This window comes from Strongylocentrotus purpuratus, unplaced genomic scaffold (assembly GCF_000002235.5).
Source record: "Strongylocentrotus purpuratus isolate Spur 01 unplaced genomic scaffold, Spur_5.0 spur5_scaffold_6, whole genome shotgun sequence".
Taxonomy (NCBI): domain Eukaryota; kingdom Metazoa; phylum Echinodermata; class Echinoidea; order Camarodonta; family Strongylocentrotidae; genus Strongylocentrotus; species Strongylocentrotus purpuratus.
Window position 1 is genome coordinate 58,594,611 of NW_022145612.1, and position 18,772 is coordinate 58,613,382.

Consider the following 18,772-nt stretch of genomic DNA (forward strand, 5'->3'; position numbering starts at 1 on the left):
TTCAAATTTATATTCCTCCTGGTTTATTTCTGTTCGTGTTTGATCCGGATGATGGACAAGCCATTTTTTTCTTCAGATTTTGAAATATTTTTGTTTTCTTTATTTGCCTTATTGGGATCATTATATGTATCTTTTAGATATTGATTCGTGCATGCTACTTTTGACCTTCAACTCCAGGACCCCCCTGTTTCATAAAACTTGTTATTAATAACAAATGCTAAATTCAGTCAAATGCTACGATTTCAGTAGCTTATTACAGTTATTGTAACTTAGTTATTGATGACATGGATTATGAAATAGGTCCCAGGACTAGTTTCAAATTAAAAAAATTCATTAATGGACATATATTTAGGTACTGTAACGGGTGCATTTTCTGTTTTCGATCGTGTAAGTGTAGTTGAATGGAAGGGAGTGGAAGAAAGAATAAATTTGCCTTCCCTCGGGAGGGAAAAGATAAGGGGGAGAGAGATAGAGAGTGAGAGAGAGAGAGAGAGAGAGAGTTGAAGAGAAAGGGATAGAGAGAGACGAGAGAAAGAGAGGAAGACGAAGAAGCGGTTGAGAGGATATGCCTTAAAGACCGTCAATACTACTGGGCCAGAAGGGATTAGACCACACAGCGAGGTCACTGACAGGGTGGCCATCTCATTAACTCAGCTCTCAACTAACATAAGAAAAAGAGGATCATGGGGGACCAACAGGCATCGATTGGGGAAGTTTTCTATATAGAGGGAGCAAGTAGCTACAAGTAGGACAGTGGGGCTTAAATTTCAGGCATGTATTTAGGTGAGAATGTACCGAAATTTAGTTGATTAAAAATAAACACACACAGTAAAAGCAAATATATGATTTCATGTTTAACTCCCAACACACATTCAAGTGTAAAAATTACATAAACAAAGCAATAAAAATTTTGCTATGATAGAAGGCAAATGCAATTTTAATGGCAGAAAGACAGAACTGTTCAACAGCCAAACTTTACCCAATCACCATACATCAATCATATTATTTCATTTGTATTATTTCATTTTAAAAACAAAATTAATTAAAATGGCATTAAAAAGCTGATATTTTGTAAAAATAAGTCACCATTGGAAATGAATAGGTACACAATAATATTGTTTGAAAACTGCTTCAGTAAATGTTCAGATGCAGGAAAATGGGGGGGAGGGGGGGGGGGGGCAGTGGTACAGTCTTTGAGTCCCCCCCCCCCAAAAAAAAAGGCAAATTATATTTTTTGTAACTCATTAGCTATTTTTTGGTTAAATGTGCCCTACCCCACCCCCCTGCAAGCAAATACTGGATCAGAATGGTAGAACATTAATACGACACCAGGAAGGACCAAGAAGAAAAAAAAGAACATTTTTTTTTATATGGCTGTGATTGTACAAATGTACAAAGATATGTACATTTCCACATTTTTATAGAAATGCTTAACAATTGCAGCAATATTAGGTACATGATTGAACACTGCCATTTCTACAAATTTGAGGCTATCTGAACAATCGTATATTAATTTATGCAATTCATGATCTATCATTGTGTACTTCAAAACATCATGAGTACCACAGTAAATACGTCTTTCATTTAAAATTATTTTCCTACATCTGGTGTATCAAAAGAGTATAACCGACTTCATCATCGGGAGGAGAGACCCAGAGGGTCACAGTGGTTCAGTTCACCTTTCCACATCCAGGCACAGGTGATGCCAAAATACTTAATGATAATAACTACTACTGTAAAGTGGCAATTCAATTAGCATTTGGCACAATAGCTCCATATACAATGTATATGTATATCTTATAGAGGAACTAACAGCATAAAATAAAATAAACAAACAGCCACCAAGATTAAAACTAATAGGATTGCATGACTATGGATTTATCCGACTCTTACAGGATTGTCACACTTGATATAGTCCAGGTCAAGACTGTAATCATCAAAATATATTTTGCTTCAAATTTTTTGAATTCCATTATGTTATAAGAGCTTAACTCAAAAACCTGGCTTCAAAAATATTACTTAAATGAAAAGAAATTCTAACTAAAAGGACAAGAGACTTTGGCGCAGACTAGTCAATGCATCTAATACACACTCATAAACAGACTCCAAGTTCTACTTGAGTTTTATGCATGGGTCTTTTGTATATTATCCTATATTTTTCTTTATACTCACTAAAAGTTCATTCAGGGAAGCACAGGTGCACAGAGTTTCCAAGCTAGGAACTATTACTACTTGACTACTTTGACTAATTAAACTAAAGAACCCGACTAGGCGTAAATAGTCAACTTTGACTGAGCACCAAATATACAACCAACAACAACCACTGAATACCAGGGAAACTATTTGGAGTTGATTTTTTTTTATACAAACCAGTGGTACAAAAATATATCTTTTTAAGTAACTGGTCCCCTTAAAAGAAGTCGACACAGGTTGACCTCTTTAAAGAAAATGTCAACCCCTTTACAATTTATCATAGTTATCTATAATCAAAATCCAATGTCTTTACCGAGTTGGAAAATCTTATTACCTATTCGTGCTTTAGAAGGTTGCTATATAGTGAAGAAGGTGTCAACCCATCTTGGTTATTTACAACTTTAAACAAGATGACCCTTTTGAGTTGGAATGTCGTGAAACATTTCATAATACAATGTCTCTCTCCTCTCCCCCTCCCTCCTCCCCTCTCTCTCTCTCTATGATTGTCTCAACAATATGGGTACTTGAGAGCTAGAAAAATATTTTAAGTTATGTCTTGAGAGTATTTAAAGATCTTAGGTCCCATTCCATGTCCTCTCCTAGAAAAGGAGTCAACACATCTTAGTTATCAATATCTTAAACAACATGATTGTTTTGTTAAAATATCTTGAAACACTTCAATAGTTAGGTGTCTCTCCAAGATCTCTTCTGCAATTTTTTTTTAAAAACAAGAATATTCATGAGCTCAGTTATAGATGGCTAAAAAACTAGATGACTCTTTTCAGGCAGCATGTCTCTAGAGCAATTTATATTTTAGGTTTTCTTGAGGAACCTCTCCCCAAGAAAAACGTCACCTCTAGTATTCCTGGGCTCCGTCACGGAATGTACATTAAATTTTTTTTTAAATGACCCCCAGTCATTTTATAATCTTTTAAGCTCTAAAGTACCTTTTCTAATAATGGGTTGAAATTCCAACATTGCCAAGCTCCATAATTAAATTATTAATTATTAAGAGTATGTTGGAATGTGCTGATAAACTATCAAGTTTTTGGAGGCCTCCCTCCAGGGCCTCTCTTGAGGTACGTCTTTGGATGGATGGGCAGGGAGCCAGGGACGTTGGTGTCAAAGCTTTCGCTCAAGTACGGTGCCCCCTTAGTACTGAATTGCTGCAGATATAAAGTGGAAGAACAAACAAAGAAAAGTATCAATAAAATTGGTTTTGCCTAATTGGTAAGTTAGTTTAAAAAAAAAATATATTTAAGTTGTTTTGTTCATGTGATGAAGAATAAAACAAAAATATTGACCTATTTTAATGATTGACTGCTTGACCACTAATAGAATGATTGATTCATGGAGAAGGCTTGCATTTGACACATTGTTTCAGCGTATACTAAAATGTCAGAGTATCTCAAAATCCTTCATGCTACCCACATGTGCCATGTCAATTATGAAAAAAGATGGAGACTTATCTTCATTGTTTCTGATCAAATAGTTTAGAATGAATTTCTCCACTACAAGAATACCAACATTATGTTGCTAAACCATGCACCACTGTAACTTCAAGGATTAATCCATTTTAATAAATAACCCAAATGCTCCAACACATCATCTGTCATTTGTGCAGGGCCAGATAGGCATATGAGTTAATGCCTTTCTATCTCCAAAGAGACACGCACTGGCATCAATTGCTCCTGGCTTTATTTTAACAAAGATATAGTTTGGGTGTAATTGGGTTAAGTTCAAGTCTAGGCTTGGTGCAGGGTTAAAGAGAAGGTTCAGTTCTTGGAAGAGGTGAAAAATAATTTGTGAGCGTTATCATTCTTATTATGCAAGTGTGAAAGAACATCAGATAAGACATGTTCCCTGAAAAGCATGGCTCTTCAAATGCCTTCATACTCTAAATATGACATGTAACATCGTAAAACTTGGGGGGGGGGGGTAGGATTTTTACGCCACGTGTTCGTGTAGTCCCATATACATATTTCTGTGTACTTTGTTTGTTACTTTACCAAGACTTGGCCAAATTTCTTATCATTTTGATGATTCCAGAACCTTGCAATACAAACATATTCTTATATGCTAGATGATCAACCTTTTCTGTTCGATTCCACACCGTTTCTTTCACAATGCAATCGCATGACCAGAACTCAACTTCGTCTTTAAAGTTAAAGCTGATCAACTGTTGTTTGGGCATGTGTTATACAATCATAACAATCACCACCTACCTGGTCAAAGACACATTCTGGAATGAAGGGTGATCCTACAAGAAGTGTGTTGACCTTTGGTAGCAGGTCGTTTGACAACGCTGGCAAGATGTAGAACGCTTTCTTCTGAGGGTCAATACCCCTTATGATACCTTCATGGAGAAACAAAGAGAGAGAAACAATAAAACATTGTAATTCATAAACTGATTTTCAATATCTCCTATTGAAGCATTTGCTTAAAGAGAAGGCCAAGTTCTAGTAAAGGTGAAAAATGATTTGTGAGCTCACTCATTCTTTTTCAGTCTTCTGTGGTAGAATATCATAGTAGCAATGTATCATGAAAAGGATTTGTTTTTAAATGCCCTCATATTTTAAATAGGACTAGAAATACCATTAATTTTGAAACCAAATTTTAGAATTTGAATGCATGTGTAGTTCCATATTTGTGTATTACATATCAGCAAGATTAAGTCAGTTTTTCATCATTTGAATCATTTTAAGGAGCATCATTTTAAACCTCAAAATACTCATTCATGCGTACGGATCGACCTTTTCCAATAATTTCTATTCAATCTTGTTCACAAGTCAACTTTATATTTCAATGTTTTGCATGTTGTGTACTGATATTACTAACTTACCTATGCCCAGACATTCACTGACTGGAGTTGATGTCAGGGTTCTCAGACCTTCGCTACCTTTCTGTACATTACATCTTTCCAGCTGCATAGGAGTTGATAAGAGTTTGCAGAAGAACACATGAAGTGGGTGGTGGAGAGAGCAGGAGACGAAGAGAGAGTGGGAGAGAGAAATGAGTAGGGATAAATGGGGAGAGAGAAATGGGGGGGGGGGGGGGGGGAGAGAGAGAGAAGAGAGAGAGAGAGAGTAAAAGGGTTATATCTAAATCAAACTTCTAAAGCATAAAATACAATCTTACCGTAATTAACGGTGTATTAACCGCACCTTTTTGCCGCCGAAAAAAATTCAAAGTCGGGGGTGCGGTTTACACACGGTACACCAATTTCTTATTTTTTTTTTTTTAGGGCGAATAAGAGGGGTGCGGTTAATACACGAGGGCTGTTTATACAACGTTAATTACGGTAATCAACACCAAGCATGAATTCACATAGCTCATTCAACATTCTAAAGATTCACAGATCAAATGCAAACATGCCAAATACCAGGTGAATCATGTAGGAAGATACGGGTTATCCTTTAAAAATTGATAGTAGATGCCGAGTCCATTAATCCCAAAACCATCATATTTTGTCTAGGACTTCAACTAATTATTTTCTCTCATTTCAAGACCAATTATTATTCTCTATGGTTCTCATGGGATCAAGGGGGAGGGACACCTAATAAACCTCACCTCCTCTTTGCTTGTAGTACACATCGCCACCACACTGGCATTAGCAGCATACAGGATTTGGTTCACCGGTACAGACATATGGCAAATGTGGAGAGCGACATGGCTCCATGGCACCACCCGAGGGCGTATATCTGTGAGGCGTTTGGCGTCAGAATTAAGGGGAAGGAGTGTACTGAAGGCTGCTAGAAGGTTGAGCTCTCGTTGGGAAGACGCTTGGTAGCTGGTGGATGAGGATACAAGTCAAACTCATTCAAACAAAGATGTTACAGTAGTTTGTACTTCATATCTGACTAACTTGGGCTATCATGGCAAAACAAAAGTAAGGATAAGTTCAAGAGATAAAGTGTTGGGTACACATACGACCTCTATCAAGTGGCCATAGAATTTCACATCTTGAAATTCTTATTTTGCCTCTTGTAAGTATTTCACTCATTACTTCTAAATAATCTTTAGAATGGTCATGTAAATTTCCACACTTAGTGCAATTGTCATGCTTATATTTATAATTGATTCAAGCTCTTGAGACTAATTTGGCCAAGTAATTGTCCAGGATTACATCATTTCATTAGTAATTTTGCTTTTGTTCTTGTTCTTAGTAGGAGAAAGTGAACCTGGAACATCTCTCCTCCAAGTACTACTGGTAGCGTGATACAGGTGTACCACTTCACCGGGTCACCCCCCCCCCCCCCTCAATGATTTACCCCAGATGTGATGATCCATGTGCATACCTGTCTATTTGGCACTTTGCTTGTATGGTAAGGGTTTGCTTTGGAGGAAGGAGTGGTTGGTCCGTGACAGATGGAATGCTGAAGTAACTCAGATCTCCTTTCTCTTGGCTGAAGAAAGCGACTGGTTTCTCATCGTTTGCAACCAGATGGATAATGTGAGTTGGTTGGGTGATGCGGGCGATCTCTCTCAACAGCTTCAATCCAAGACCTGGATATCATCATAAGAATGCATTGCGTTCGTTGTCGATCAAATTCTTTATGGTGTTAATGCCATATATATGGACTGGTACTACCCTTTTAAAGAGTCTCCTCAAACAACAATGAGTGATAGAAAATTAGCTCCAGAACATTTAGTCTGAGGTGAGATGGCTCTATTCATTAAAACATATAAAGTGAGTAAAGAATAAAGCTTCATTAACAAATGCTGCATTAAAACACCTAAAAAAAATGTCTTGACAAAACAATATATACTTGTTAAGTGGAAATGAATGTCAAGTGGGGATCAAATATAGCTGTGTACAACATATACCCATATGCCTTCTCTATAATCAATGTGTCATACACCTGTCATCAATGGTTCAACATCTATTCCGAATCATTAACAAAAAAAGAATAGAAAAGAATTCAACAAACCTTCAACCCATCCCATGGTATTGATGAACAATGGAAGATGTGATAAACTGTCACGGTATTGCCTGTTGAGGGCAGCCATCATCTTGAGGTAATTCTCTGCATGATCTTCAACATTCACATCTCCAAGGAAGTATGCCTTCTCTGCATTCTGAAGATGAGTGAACGGTGGCCCTAAGATAAAAGATATATAACAATATGACTCAACTCTGTTTATAATCATCAATGCATGAGATGAGCTAGAATGATTTTGAACATGATAAATCTCAAGTAACTTCTTAAAGCCAACTCCAGTCCTACATAACTATATTTCAAAAGAAGCAACAAAATCAGAGAAATAGAAACTGATGAAAATCAGACAGTTTATAAGCTGTTTAATGTAATGGAATTTCATGTCAATAACAACATCACAACTTTAAGATATACGTTCCTTGATTTTCCTCAAATCTTTATTGGTCTGTTTTATTTTTCTGCTCCATCAAAAGAAAATTATTCTGGGATCTGGGTTGAACTTTAAGAAACTGAACAGAACATCTAAACTACAAAAGATGGAAAAGGAAAGAAGACGGACATAGAAAAAAGGGTTTGGAGAGAAAGAAAGAGAGACAGAGAGAAAGAAAGAGAGAGACAGAGAGACAGAGAGAAAGAGAGAGCGGGAGAAAGAGAGAGAGAGAGAGAAAGAGAGAGAGAGAGAGAGAGAGAGAGAAGAAGAAAGAGAGAGAAGAAAGAGAGAGAGAAAGAGAGAACAAAGGAATGAAAGTATATCCCCAAAAATATAAAAAATAAAGAACAAGAGATAAATGGAGAGAGAGGAATGTATTCATTAGTACCAAAACATTCAATACATACTCCTCACCTAATAATGCTTGCTTGATGGTATGAAGAGACAAAATAGCTGGTGCAGTGAATTCACATTGACCTGGGTCACATTCTAAGTAACCTACATGTTGAGAACTTCATGAAAAATAAAATGAAAAATTAAATTAAACATAAAGATCAGAAACATTTGCAGATTAGAATACAAAATCCTCACAATGTTATAAGCAATCAGATGAGCTCATTTTTGCCCAGTCACACAGACTTTAATCCTACAAGTATTATGGAAAAGATAGTACGGTACCTTTATCAAACAAATCACTTTAGAATGTGTGTAATTAATTATACCCTGAGCTTTATGCTGTGCAGAAAAAGAAATTTACCTGAATCACATGCTCCCTAGAACAGATTTAAGAAGGTCATCGCTACACATGCTTTTCTCATTTCTTGGATTGTGAACATCACACTACATGAATACAGTACCAATTTAACATCTGTATTGAGAGAAGCTACATAGATGAAATGCCCAAAGAAACTACTCCACCAAGACGGTTTCATTGATATGGCCATAGAGTGCAGATCAATGCAAACCTTTACACTCAATTCCTACAAACTGTTTATCTTGCACAGTAGCTGCAATACTTACATAGTTAGGAGCCTGTTAGTTAGGTACCGCAGAGCTGTGGACTTGCCAGAGTTCTTGGCCCCAACAAACATGACTCTAGGTGGGACTATGTCACTCTTTACAGCGTCAAGCACAGCCTGAGCAGTCACATCATAGTCCTGGTGAAGCTGAATCACGTTCTGATGATGGGTTGTCCCAGGATTGATGAATAAGCCAACTTTGTCACAGATGGCAATATCTGACTTCTGAAGCATCTATATTGAAGGGAGAAATGATGGTATCATTCAAACATACTACACAGAAAACTTGATGAATACTAGAAACAAAATGTACATTTATGCCCCTCAAACTTACAAAAAGCATTTGAAAGTCTGTCATAAGGCTATGATGCATTTCACAGAAAAATATATAACAATGTCAAGTCTGGCTAGGAATTAGCCATTACATATTTTTTATGCCAGCTTTTGAAGTGTCTGTTTTTATAACGAGGGAATTGAGTTCACAGGCTTTTCCCTAGATCTATGCAATTTCATTTTTGTGTAAGAAAACCTAAAAATTTCTCTTCTCTTCTCGATGACAATATTATCTTGTCTGTTTGGATCCAGAAGGGCAGTAACTCTGTGTTACAGCAAATGAGTTAATGCCCTTTTTACTACAAACAGACCATTAGAGTATACTCTCATATGATTCAATGCAATATCTGCCATAGCCTACTCCTCTTATTACAGTTATCTGATGAGTGTGAATCATCCATGAGGATTACCTTCTTAGCACTACCACCACTGTAGAGATTTTTATGAGCCACATGACTTGTGATGAAGCTGCTAGGCTGGTGATTCAGCTTTGACACCAACACCAGAACAGATTCACTCTTCATCTCAGAAAGCACTTCCTGCGCCGTCATGGAATCCGGACGCAGAGTGGAAATGGTGTGCAGCAATGCATTCCTCTCTGTCTGCTCCAGTTCCCTCCCCTCGGAGCAGTCGGTCTCCAGGCACTTGGAGCTGACTATGATAGGACAGTAGATGGGTACAGGGCTGGGGGTCTGGGGGGTTATCTCGTACCCATGGGCGATGACTGTTCCATAGAGGGAGGAGATCTCAGCTAGGCCCCTGACAGGCATTCGAGTGTCTCCTTGCAAGAGGAGGAGATATGCTGATCCACTCTGCAGTGATATTAATCTGTTTACAGAGAGATTACAAATATGACACAACAAAGATGATTTACACATTGTATCATATATACATTACAGATATGTTAATCTCTGGTAAAAATGTAATGGAACAATATAACAGTAGCAATGTCCTGTGAAAATTGAATTTTTTTAAAAAGAGCTCTCATACTTGAAATAATACAAAATAATTTACATACGAGGATGAAGTACTAGTGCATGTTTGTGGAGTCCCATTGAGCAATATCTGTGTCCAGAGTCGAATTGCTGTGATTTTAAAGGTAAAACAAACTTTTGGTATGGGGTCATGAATTTGGTTCAAATAAACATCTTGGAAGCATATGCGACTTTACAATATCCAATGGTCGTTGTCGCGGTTGAAATTGAAATTGTAAATAATAACCTGTTTATGTTGTACAGCTCCCTCTCAAAACCGATATTCTTTAGCTTTAAACAACGTTTCTTGACTACAATCGACCCATTTGCTATTCCCCTTTGGAAATTAATTATCAGAACTGCATACTCTGAGATTTTCATGGTTGCAGCTACCATGGAATGGCTCAAGGCGCTACTTGAAATATTCTAAACTTACCAGGAGCACCGGTAATTTATTTATTATTCAATTTCTCAAAGGCAAAAGTGTTTAAGGTGCTAAATTTTCTAGTGCTTATAATACATCTACTGGGGCATCCAAATATATCAAAACTTTAATGAATTACTATTCATCCAATTTTTAAAAATTTCACAAAACTTTACATTACCTGTAAGCAAGTTATAGTCAATTTTTATAAAATTCTGATGACCTGATGAAACATTCAGCATTACTTCTAGACAGGCTTTTATTCCAAAATGAAATAACAAACCCGGTACTCAAGATTTTATTTAAGTGTTAGACAATTACTCACTTATAATTTTGGGCCTCATCATAGCTACCCACTGCTCCCTGCATAGACTCCAATGGAGGAGCAGTCAGTCCATCTGAATGGTCGCCTCCTTCATCCATGGGTAACGATGAGCAGGATGAGGACAGCGATGATGATGACTGATCATTTCTTGATGAGTTGCTATCAAAGGATTCTTCCAAAGTAGTGGGAGCCATTGACACTGGTTGGAAACTGTGACTCCCGGTGCCTTCGTCAGGTGAGAGGGAACTACTGTTGCCAGAAAGGTTACCGGAATCATCCTGGAATGAAGTATCAATGATTGTCACCTGGGTGTCCTTAGCTGGGGTCAAGTTCAGGGCCGAGACTCCTTGAGGGCTCCTGTGCTCCTGTCGACCTCTCTTTGCAGATGGAGCACCCAGTGGGGTGAACACCTCTCCAAGAGAGTCCAGCTTACCACTCCTGGATCTCCCTGCTTTGCCTCCTTCATCTTGGAGCTCACATACCTCAACCAACTTGGGATCGGGTGCAGACCTTTTTCCTGGTGCCGACTTCTTTCCCCGTCCTAACTTTTTACGTATTGAATTTGACATGCTTTTCTTTTTGTCACGAACAGGCTTCATATCATATCTTTTAGGAGAGATTGAATTCTACCATTGGGTTCACAGAGGATCTTCCTGTCTGTACATGAATGAGAACATACAAAGTTAGGTAAGAATAGTCAGCTAATACATCTTCTTTGTGAATAACTAATCAAGTTTTACCAATATCAAGTTATAAGCTTAAACATGGATTGCAGTTTCTTATAGGGGTTTTCTGACATGAAGCAGGGGGAGGGGGTATTTTACCAATGCTCGATCCAGGAGCCTGGGCATCATTTAAAGAAAGCAGGATAAGTACAGGTTCACCATCATCCCATTGAAACTTGTGTTAAATTTAATACACGCATTCCAATGGGTTTTCAGCGAACATGTACCATCACTGTTTTGTGAAACAATGCCCTGATATCTTTCACTGTTCATGTGTCATTGGGATTACTTTTTAAATAGAATAAAATAAATCTATGAACAAATGAAATTCACTTCATATTGTCCCACACATTTCTCAAAATTAAAGATCATGATTAAGAATTTCAACCTACCAAATAAAAACAAATAAAATGGCTCATGCAACACTTATTTTGTTATTTCCTTTGGAATTTTAAGACAAGGTAGTCATTGATGATAGAAGCGATATATTTAAACTGTTAAATGCTGATGAGAAATGCTGACAACAGTGTAAAAGATGATTTACATATTTTTGAAGAAAAGAATCATTAAATTCATAATGTAATATAAAGTCACAAACAATTATGGTAGGCATACTATTTTATGTTGTATGGAAATGAATGTGAGATCATCTTTGGTTCTTAAGCCCCATTTCTTTTAATCTGCTGGGATATATGCCATTCAAGGTACCAGTAGGCGATAGCCATAGGTACGCAGAATGTGCTCCATTATGGAGGAAAATGTTGAGAAGTAAGGAAATGCAAACATATAAAATGGACCACCACACTAATGGCATTTTCTCTTTGGAGAGGGATGCCGGATATGTCACAAGTCGTCCATTCCATTTCTGAATCCCTTTTTATCTATTAATGCACTGACATATTTCTGTCTCACATCTCATCCCTCTCTCTCCATCCCACACAAACACACCCACACACACATACACAATCTCTCTCTCTCTCTCTCTCTCTCGATGATTAAAGTTCCTCTAAAGTGTTGGGAGCTCCCAAAATTGGATATGAAATTTCACTTAAATTGTATTATAATGTGAAAGAGGATGTCATTTAATTAAGACACATTTCTGCGAGGATTTAAAAAAAAAAATGTGTGTGAAGTTGAATATTGATGGAAGAATACAAAATTTGGGTTTTGTGCCTACAACTACAACAAGTATAACAGAATAACCCAAATTAGACCTAGTCTAGATCTATGTATTCTTTTGTCAATATTTGTCTTCAAACACGTTTTTGGGGGGAAATCTTTGCAGAAGTGTGTCTTTTAAATGGCATCCTCTTTCACATGATACAATTTTTAGGTGAAATTTTGCCATCAAATTTGGACAAATTTGGGGCTCCCAAACTCCCAACACTTAAAGACATCGTTTAACAATGTTAAATCTGAGATGCATGGTCCTACGTGTTATCAGTGTCTGTAAAATGGTGTAATATTGAAGTCCTCAAAAAAATAAAAATCTTAAAGTGACCGGTTTTACCATATGTACTGTACTCATTATCCCGAATCGACTGCAGTGTTATAATTTTGATTTCCAATCATAAATATCTTGATAATTAGACAGCCGATTGGCTTGTAGAAGTCATGGGATTCCTGACTGACCTAAGGTTTATAGACTCTAAATAGGCCTAAATCTAGATCTACGGACCTTTTCTAATTATGATTGCAGCATGAGCTTAATCCACGGTTTTGTTTTAGAATCTGACTCTGAGGCAATGCTATCGAGTCACTTTAAGAGGAGCTGGAAGTGTAATCACTGATCACCCCTCTCTCTCTCTCTCTATCTCTCATCCTTAATCTTTCTTTTCCATCAACAAACTAAATGATTCAATAGCCAGCTCTCATTTTAAGTTAACATTTGACATCTTATACAAGCTAATGCCTAATAGTTTGACTCTTGGTTAGTAAATATTGTAGTATTATTCAGACGACAAAAGGAGAATGGACACAAAAGGGTAGTACGATTTGGTTATGTTTTACTTTCACTTCGTGTCGTCGTTTCAACGTTGTAAATATATAGTCTTGTATCAAGACGTTATTAGATATTCCCACATCTCCCCCCAAGCTTATTATCAACAGTTCAAGAGTTCTTATTGATTTCCAAATAGTTTCAAATCCAATAAAAATCCGAAATATAATCCTGTTTAAGAGTTCACGGATATTCTCCTTAATTGTGTTCTTCGAGTCCCGAGTCCATTCCAGTTTACTATTAAACCCAAATAAACACTGTCCAAACCTTTAAAGTCTTGTTCAGTTTCAGATCCTGCAAAGTTAATCCCAATTTTGGTATTTAAGTTTAACCCATTACATGGACAGTCGCTTTGGTGGTTTCACGAGTCGTCCAGATCGCGTTCGCGTCTCTGTCGCAGCTGTTGGTGTAGAGGCTCCCTCAGGCTGCTTCCGGTTGATCTGCTGGTTACGTTGGGAACCGGTTGAGTCGCTTTCATCAGAAACGTCAGGTCTCTCTGGATCGTTGCTCATGGATGACTCCGGCACTCTGGTCTTGGTGGGTTGACCTTGGACAGCAATCAGTGCACGGCGATTACGACGTACTGTCCCATGTTCTGTCTGGACATGGTAGGACCGTGGTTGTTGCGCTTTCTGGGTGACTTTCCCGTAGCGAGACTGATCACGGATCCACACGGAATCTCCTGGTTGTAGCTCTGGAAGCTCACGTGAGTCATGACGTCTGTTGTAGGTCATCATTTGATCTGACCTGTACTTCTCCTCTTTCTCTCTCACAGTCGTCAGGTCCGGCTGATGTACCCGTGGCAGCAGCATGTGCGGCAAAGTAGGAACCTGAGTCTGCAATCTCCTCCCCATGAGAAGTTCACAAGGAGCTAACCCGTTTTGGAGTGGTGACGCTCGATAGCTGAGAAGGGCTAACTGGATGTCGTCGTTCTTCTTCAGCAACGCTTTCACAGTGCAAACTCCTCTTTCAGCCTCACCATTAGCTTGTGGGTATTTTGGAGAGCTGGTTGTATGGACGAATCCATACTCTTCAGCAAGCTTTCTGAAGTTCTCGTTGGCGAACTGTGGACCATTGTCTGAAACCACAAGGTCTGGAATCCCATGGACTGCAAAGATCTCCTTCAGCGAAGAAATCACTGCCATTGTTGACTGACCTTGGAGTTGTTTGACCTCAATCCACCTCGAGTAGTAGTCAACTACTATCAGGAACGATTTCCCTTTGAGTTCGAACAGGTCCATTCCAAGACGCTCCCATGGCCTTGAAGGAAAGGATGAGCTCATCAAAGGCTCGCGGACCTCTTGGCGATGGATAGCACAGGTCAAGCAGCTTGAAATCATTTCCTCCAATGATTTTGATAGACCTGGCCACCACACTGAATCTCTGGCTCTGGCTCTGCACTTGGTGATTCCCAGGTGTCCTTGATGTAGCCTCTCAAGGATATCAAGTCGCAGAGCTCTCGGAATGACTATTCTCTCGTCGTAGATAAGCAAGTCCTCTACCACACTCAGGTGTCCTCTCTGCTCATAGTAGTGTTTGAGGATCGGGTTATGTGGCATGTAGTCTGGCCATCCTTGAACGCAGTAGTCTCTGATTTTTGCACATACTTCATCTGCTTTTTGTGCATTTCTGATTTCCTCAAATCTCTGCATTGTCACTGGGAGGTTGATGGCTGATGTTGATGCATATGATTCAACCTCATCTACGAAGTTGACATCATCCATTCCTGGCCTCTCTACTGGCGCTCGTGACAAGGCGTCAGCGGATGTCTGCTGTTTTCCTGGAACATACAATGTCTCTGCATCAAATCTCATCATTCTCATTCTGAAGCGTTGGAGTCGTGGAGGCATTTTCACAAGTTCTTTCGAGTTTAGAAGTGTGACCAATGGCTTGTGGTCAGTTTCCACCTCGAAATGAAGACCAAGTACATACTCGGAGAACCTCTCGCACGCCCAAGTAGCTGCCAGTGCCTCTTTTTCAATCACTGCATACCTCTGCTCAGTCTCGGTAAGCGATCGAGATGCATAGCACACTGGTCTACGATTTCCATCAGTCTGCACTTGATACAGGATTGCACCCATTCCAGTCCCGGATGCATCTGCTGCAATGACTGTTGGCAGTTCTGGATCATAATGAGCTAAGACTGCTGTCGAGACCATCATCTCTTTGATCTGTGTGAAAGATCTCTGCTGCGCTTCTCCCCAACACCACACATTGTCTTTCTTCAGGAGTTGACGAAGGGGCTCGTTGATCTCAGCTAATCCTGGGAGAAACTTTCCCACCTGGTTCACCATTCCCATGAACCTCTGTAGCTCTTTCACGCTTCGAGGAACTGGAAAATCTCGAATAGCTCTTGTTTTGCTCGGATCGACCTTGACACCAGTGTCGTCGATGAAGTGCCCTAAGAACTTCACACTCTGTTTGGAGAATTCACACTTTCCCTGATTTAGTGTGATACCTGCTTCCTGCAGACGTTGTAGAACAGCTCGTACTCTGATGTCATGTTCTGTTTGTGTTGCACCATGGACTAGCACATCATCCATGTGACAAATCACGCCGTCAAGTCCTTCGAGGATAGTGGACATCGCTCTCTGGAAGACTTCTGGCGCTGACGTTATCCCGAACGGCAATCGGTTGAAGCAAAATCTCCCAAATGGAGTGACAAAGGTTGTCAGTAGCTTTGACTCATCCTCCAATGGAATTTGCCAAAACCCGCTGTTGGCGTCCAGTTTTGTGAAGATTGTGCTCTTTCCCAGTTTTGCTAGACTTTCATCGACTGAAGACATCGGATGAATCTCTCGTTCAACTGCCTTGTTGAGAGATGTAAGGTCTACACAAATTCTCACCGAACCACTGGGCTTCAACACTGGAACCATCCCCGAACACCACTTTGTCGGCTCAGTCACTTTTGAGATCACATTTTGCTCCAACATGGACTCTAGTTCTTTCTTCACCTTCGGTAGAAGCGGATGAGGAACTTTCCTGGCTGTATACAGGCACATCGGCTTGGCATCTGAAGTTAACGTGATGTGGTATGCTGTCTTCAGTTTCCCCAAACCAGTGAAAAGTTGAGGGAACTCAGCCTTGAAGTTTGCAGTTTCATCATCACAAGAATCAACTTCCTCCACTCTGCGGACTAGATTCAAGGTTCTACACGCTTTCCTACTCAGCAATGAAGACTCCTGATCTTTGACCACATAGAGAGTCTCCTTGATCTGTTTATCTCTATGCCTGAGAGTTGATGTCATTTGTCCTATTACAGTCAGGACTGTACTTCCTGGACCACGTAACCTCTTGGTTGTTGGTCTCATGATGTGTTTATTCAGCCATGGAGTGGAATCAGACAACACAGTAACGGCTGCTCCTGTGTCTAACTTGAAGTGTGTTTCATTCCCATCTACGAGGATCGATGAACTCCAGTACGTCTGATCGTTCTCGCTGACTTCACCAAGGAAGGGGACATCAATGTCATCGAAATCATCTACTTCGCTGACTCGAGCTTTCCATTTTTGCTTTGCTGCCTCTTGTTTTCCCTGTTCTGGTCGTTTGGCTTGACACACAGACTGGAAGTGGCCCATCTTTCCACATTGATGGCACTTTGCATCTTTTGCGGGACAGCTGGCACGTGCATGATTCTGCCTTCCACACCACTTACAGTTACCCTGCAGAGTTTGAGATGTTTTCTTCGAGTACGTTCCCTTGCTCTTAGGCCTTACGTAGTTTACGGCCGAGTTAGGGCTCTCACTCTCTGCACCTCCCCTCACAACAGACTTGTTTTGTTTCCGGGCTTCTGACTGTCTACCCAATTGAACTGCTTTTGAGAGAGTTAGGTCTTCTCTAGACTGTAGTTGATCAGATAGGGAGTCATCAAGCACCCCAACTACAATTCTGTCTCTTATCAAGCCCTCCTTAAGTCTATCGTAGTCACAGTCCTCTGCTAGCCTGTACAAATCATTGATAAATGTGTCCACACTTTCTCCCGGGCGTTGTGTTCGTTTGTTGAATTTTGCCCTTTCAACAATAATGTTTTTCCGTACATTGAAATACTTCTTCAATGTTGCGATCACGTCATCATACTTTGCTGTCTCCTCTTTCACATTGAGAGACACGATAATATCATCGGCACATTCACCCATAGCATAGAGTAGCGTACTAACCTGCTCACTGTCTGGCTTGGATGCGAGGCCCGATGCGACGCGATATCTCTCGAACCGCCGTGACCATTTTGGCCATTGTTCTGCTTGATTTAAGCCTGCAACTTTATCAAAGCTTTCTGGCAATGGTAGACGAGAACTTTCCATGGTTCTTCACTTATACCGCTGCCACCATGTAGTATTATTCAGACGACAAAAGGAGAATGGACACAAAAGGGTAGTACGATTTGGTTATGTTTTACTTTCACTTCGTGTCGTCGTTTCAACGTTGTAAATATATAGTCTTGTATCAAGACGTTATTAGATATTCCCACAAATATGTCGTCGAGTCGTCATAGATTTTGAGACATCAAGTTTTGAGAAGCACATCCTATCCTAGGTCTAGACCAAATTTTTCTGTAAAGAGACAGAAAAATTCGGTCAAATCCTGTCCGCACCTCCAGTTAAAAACTCAGATGAGTATTTTAGAGGACCAACCAACAAAGTACCAAGCACTCACACAAATCAAAACTAACTTCCCACACAGAACTCGACATGCACTTGGCGCACTCATTCTCAATCTCAACTGCGTCTCTCTGAATCTGACTAGATCTAGACTGCAAAACATGAACACACACATGTTAGCAATTAGAATGAACAACTAAGTTAGTTAGAAAGACATTATATTTACAACAAAATAGGCAAACTTTGAATGACTTCACTGACCAAGACAGCTGCACGTTCACTCCAATATCACTGCTCAAATGTTGAAATAAGAGGACAAATCTCTAACTTAAAAGCAGCTGAGCCTGCATCAACCCGGAGGAGACTCAATACCGGACAATAATAATCACCTGTCATCACTTCTTTCACCATACATACCATGTACACCACAGCGGCTAGCTAGCTAGCGCAGCTGAGATTGGCTCTAGATCCTAGACAACTCGTCCCGTAAAAAGCTCGATGTGCAGGTTAGGATATTTCATTTTCATTAATTATTTCACTCTACTGGTACTATGTCACATTTGCAGGTCCAAAAAATGAAAAAGTTAAATTCCAACTGCATTTGAAAGATATTACTAATTTAGAACTTCCCTAAAAAAGGTGGGGCTTGAAAATGTCTTCAAGTGGGAAAATAACGACTATTAGTTGTCAAATCGAGCCCCAAAATTAATAGTCTTGATTTTCAGAAATTGTACCGAATGGTCATACGTTTTATGCTGCGCAAAGATTAAATCAGTTTAATCTTGATCATCACAAGAAGTAGGTTATTGATG

At 39.4% G+C, this 18,772-nt stretch overlaps 2 protein-coding genes across 3 annotated transcripts; both read right to left on the reverse strand.

The window, feature by feature from the left end:
* Positions 1–908: 908 nt before the first annotated feature.
* Positions 909–18,408, reverse strand: LOC100893350 (polynucleotide 5'-hydroxyl-kinase NOL9). 2 transcript variants are annotated; one of them, XM_011673370.2, is made up of 11 exons: positions 18,350–18,408; positions 10,639–11,295; positions 9,326–9,743; positions 8,584–8,816; positions 7,978–8,075; positions 7,125–7,295; positions 6,492–6,699; positions 5,764–5,983; positions 5,036–5,117; positions 4,419–4,549; positions 909–3,359 (listed from the first exon to the last, which is right to left on the reverse strand). In XM_011673370.2, exons 2-11 carry the CDS (start codon positions 11,235–11,237, stop codon positions 3,234–3,236), a joined length of 2,286 nt encoding a protein of 761 aa, XP_011671672.1. In that variant the 5' UTR covers positions 11,238–11,295; positions 18,350–18,408; the 3' UTR covers positions 909–3,233. The 2 variants fall into 2 exon arrangements, with proteins under 2 accessions (XP_011671672.1, XP_003728982.1); XM_003728934.3 differs by lacking the exon at positions 18,350–18,408 and adding an exon at positions 18,222–18,343.
* Positions 13,698–17,663, reverse strand: LOC115929941 (uncharacterized protein K02A2.6-like). Its single transcript, XM_031000099.1, has one exon. It carries the CDS (start codon positions 17,661–17,663, stop codon positions 13,698–13,700), a length of 3,966 nt encoding a protein of 1,321 aa, XP_030855959.1.
* Positions 18,409–18,772: the final 364 nt, after the last annotated feature.

What these genes read in the sequence shown, in the direction of transcription:
- LOC115929941 (XM_031000099.1), bottom strand. Translation starts at nt 17,663, where the DNA reads ATGGAAAGTTCTCGTCTACCATTGCCAGAAAGCTTTGATAAAGTTGCA.
- LOC100893350 (XM_011673370.2), bottom strand. Translation starts at nt 11,237, where the DNA reads ATGAAGCCTGTTCGTGACAAAAAGAAAAGCATGTCAAATTCAATACGT. An exon ending in GCAAAGTGCCAAATAGACAG is followed by an intron (nt 5,984 to 6,491) that starts GTATGCACATGG and finishes CTCATCCACCAG; the next exon opens with CTACCAAGCGTCTTCCCAAC. An exon ending in CAGAATGTGTCTTTGACCAG is followed by an intron (nt 3,360 to 4,418) that starts GTAGGTGGTGAT and finishes TTATATCTGCAG; the next exon opens with CAATTCAGTACTAAGGGGGC.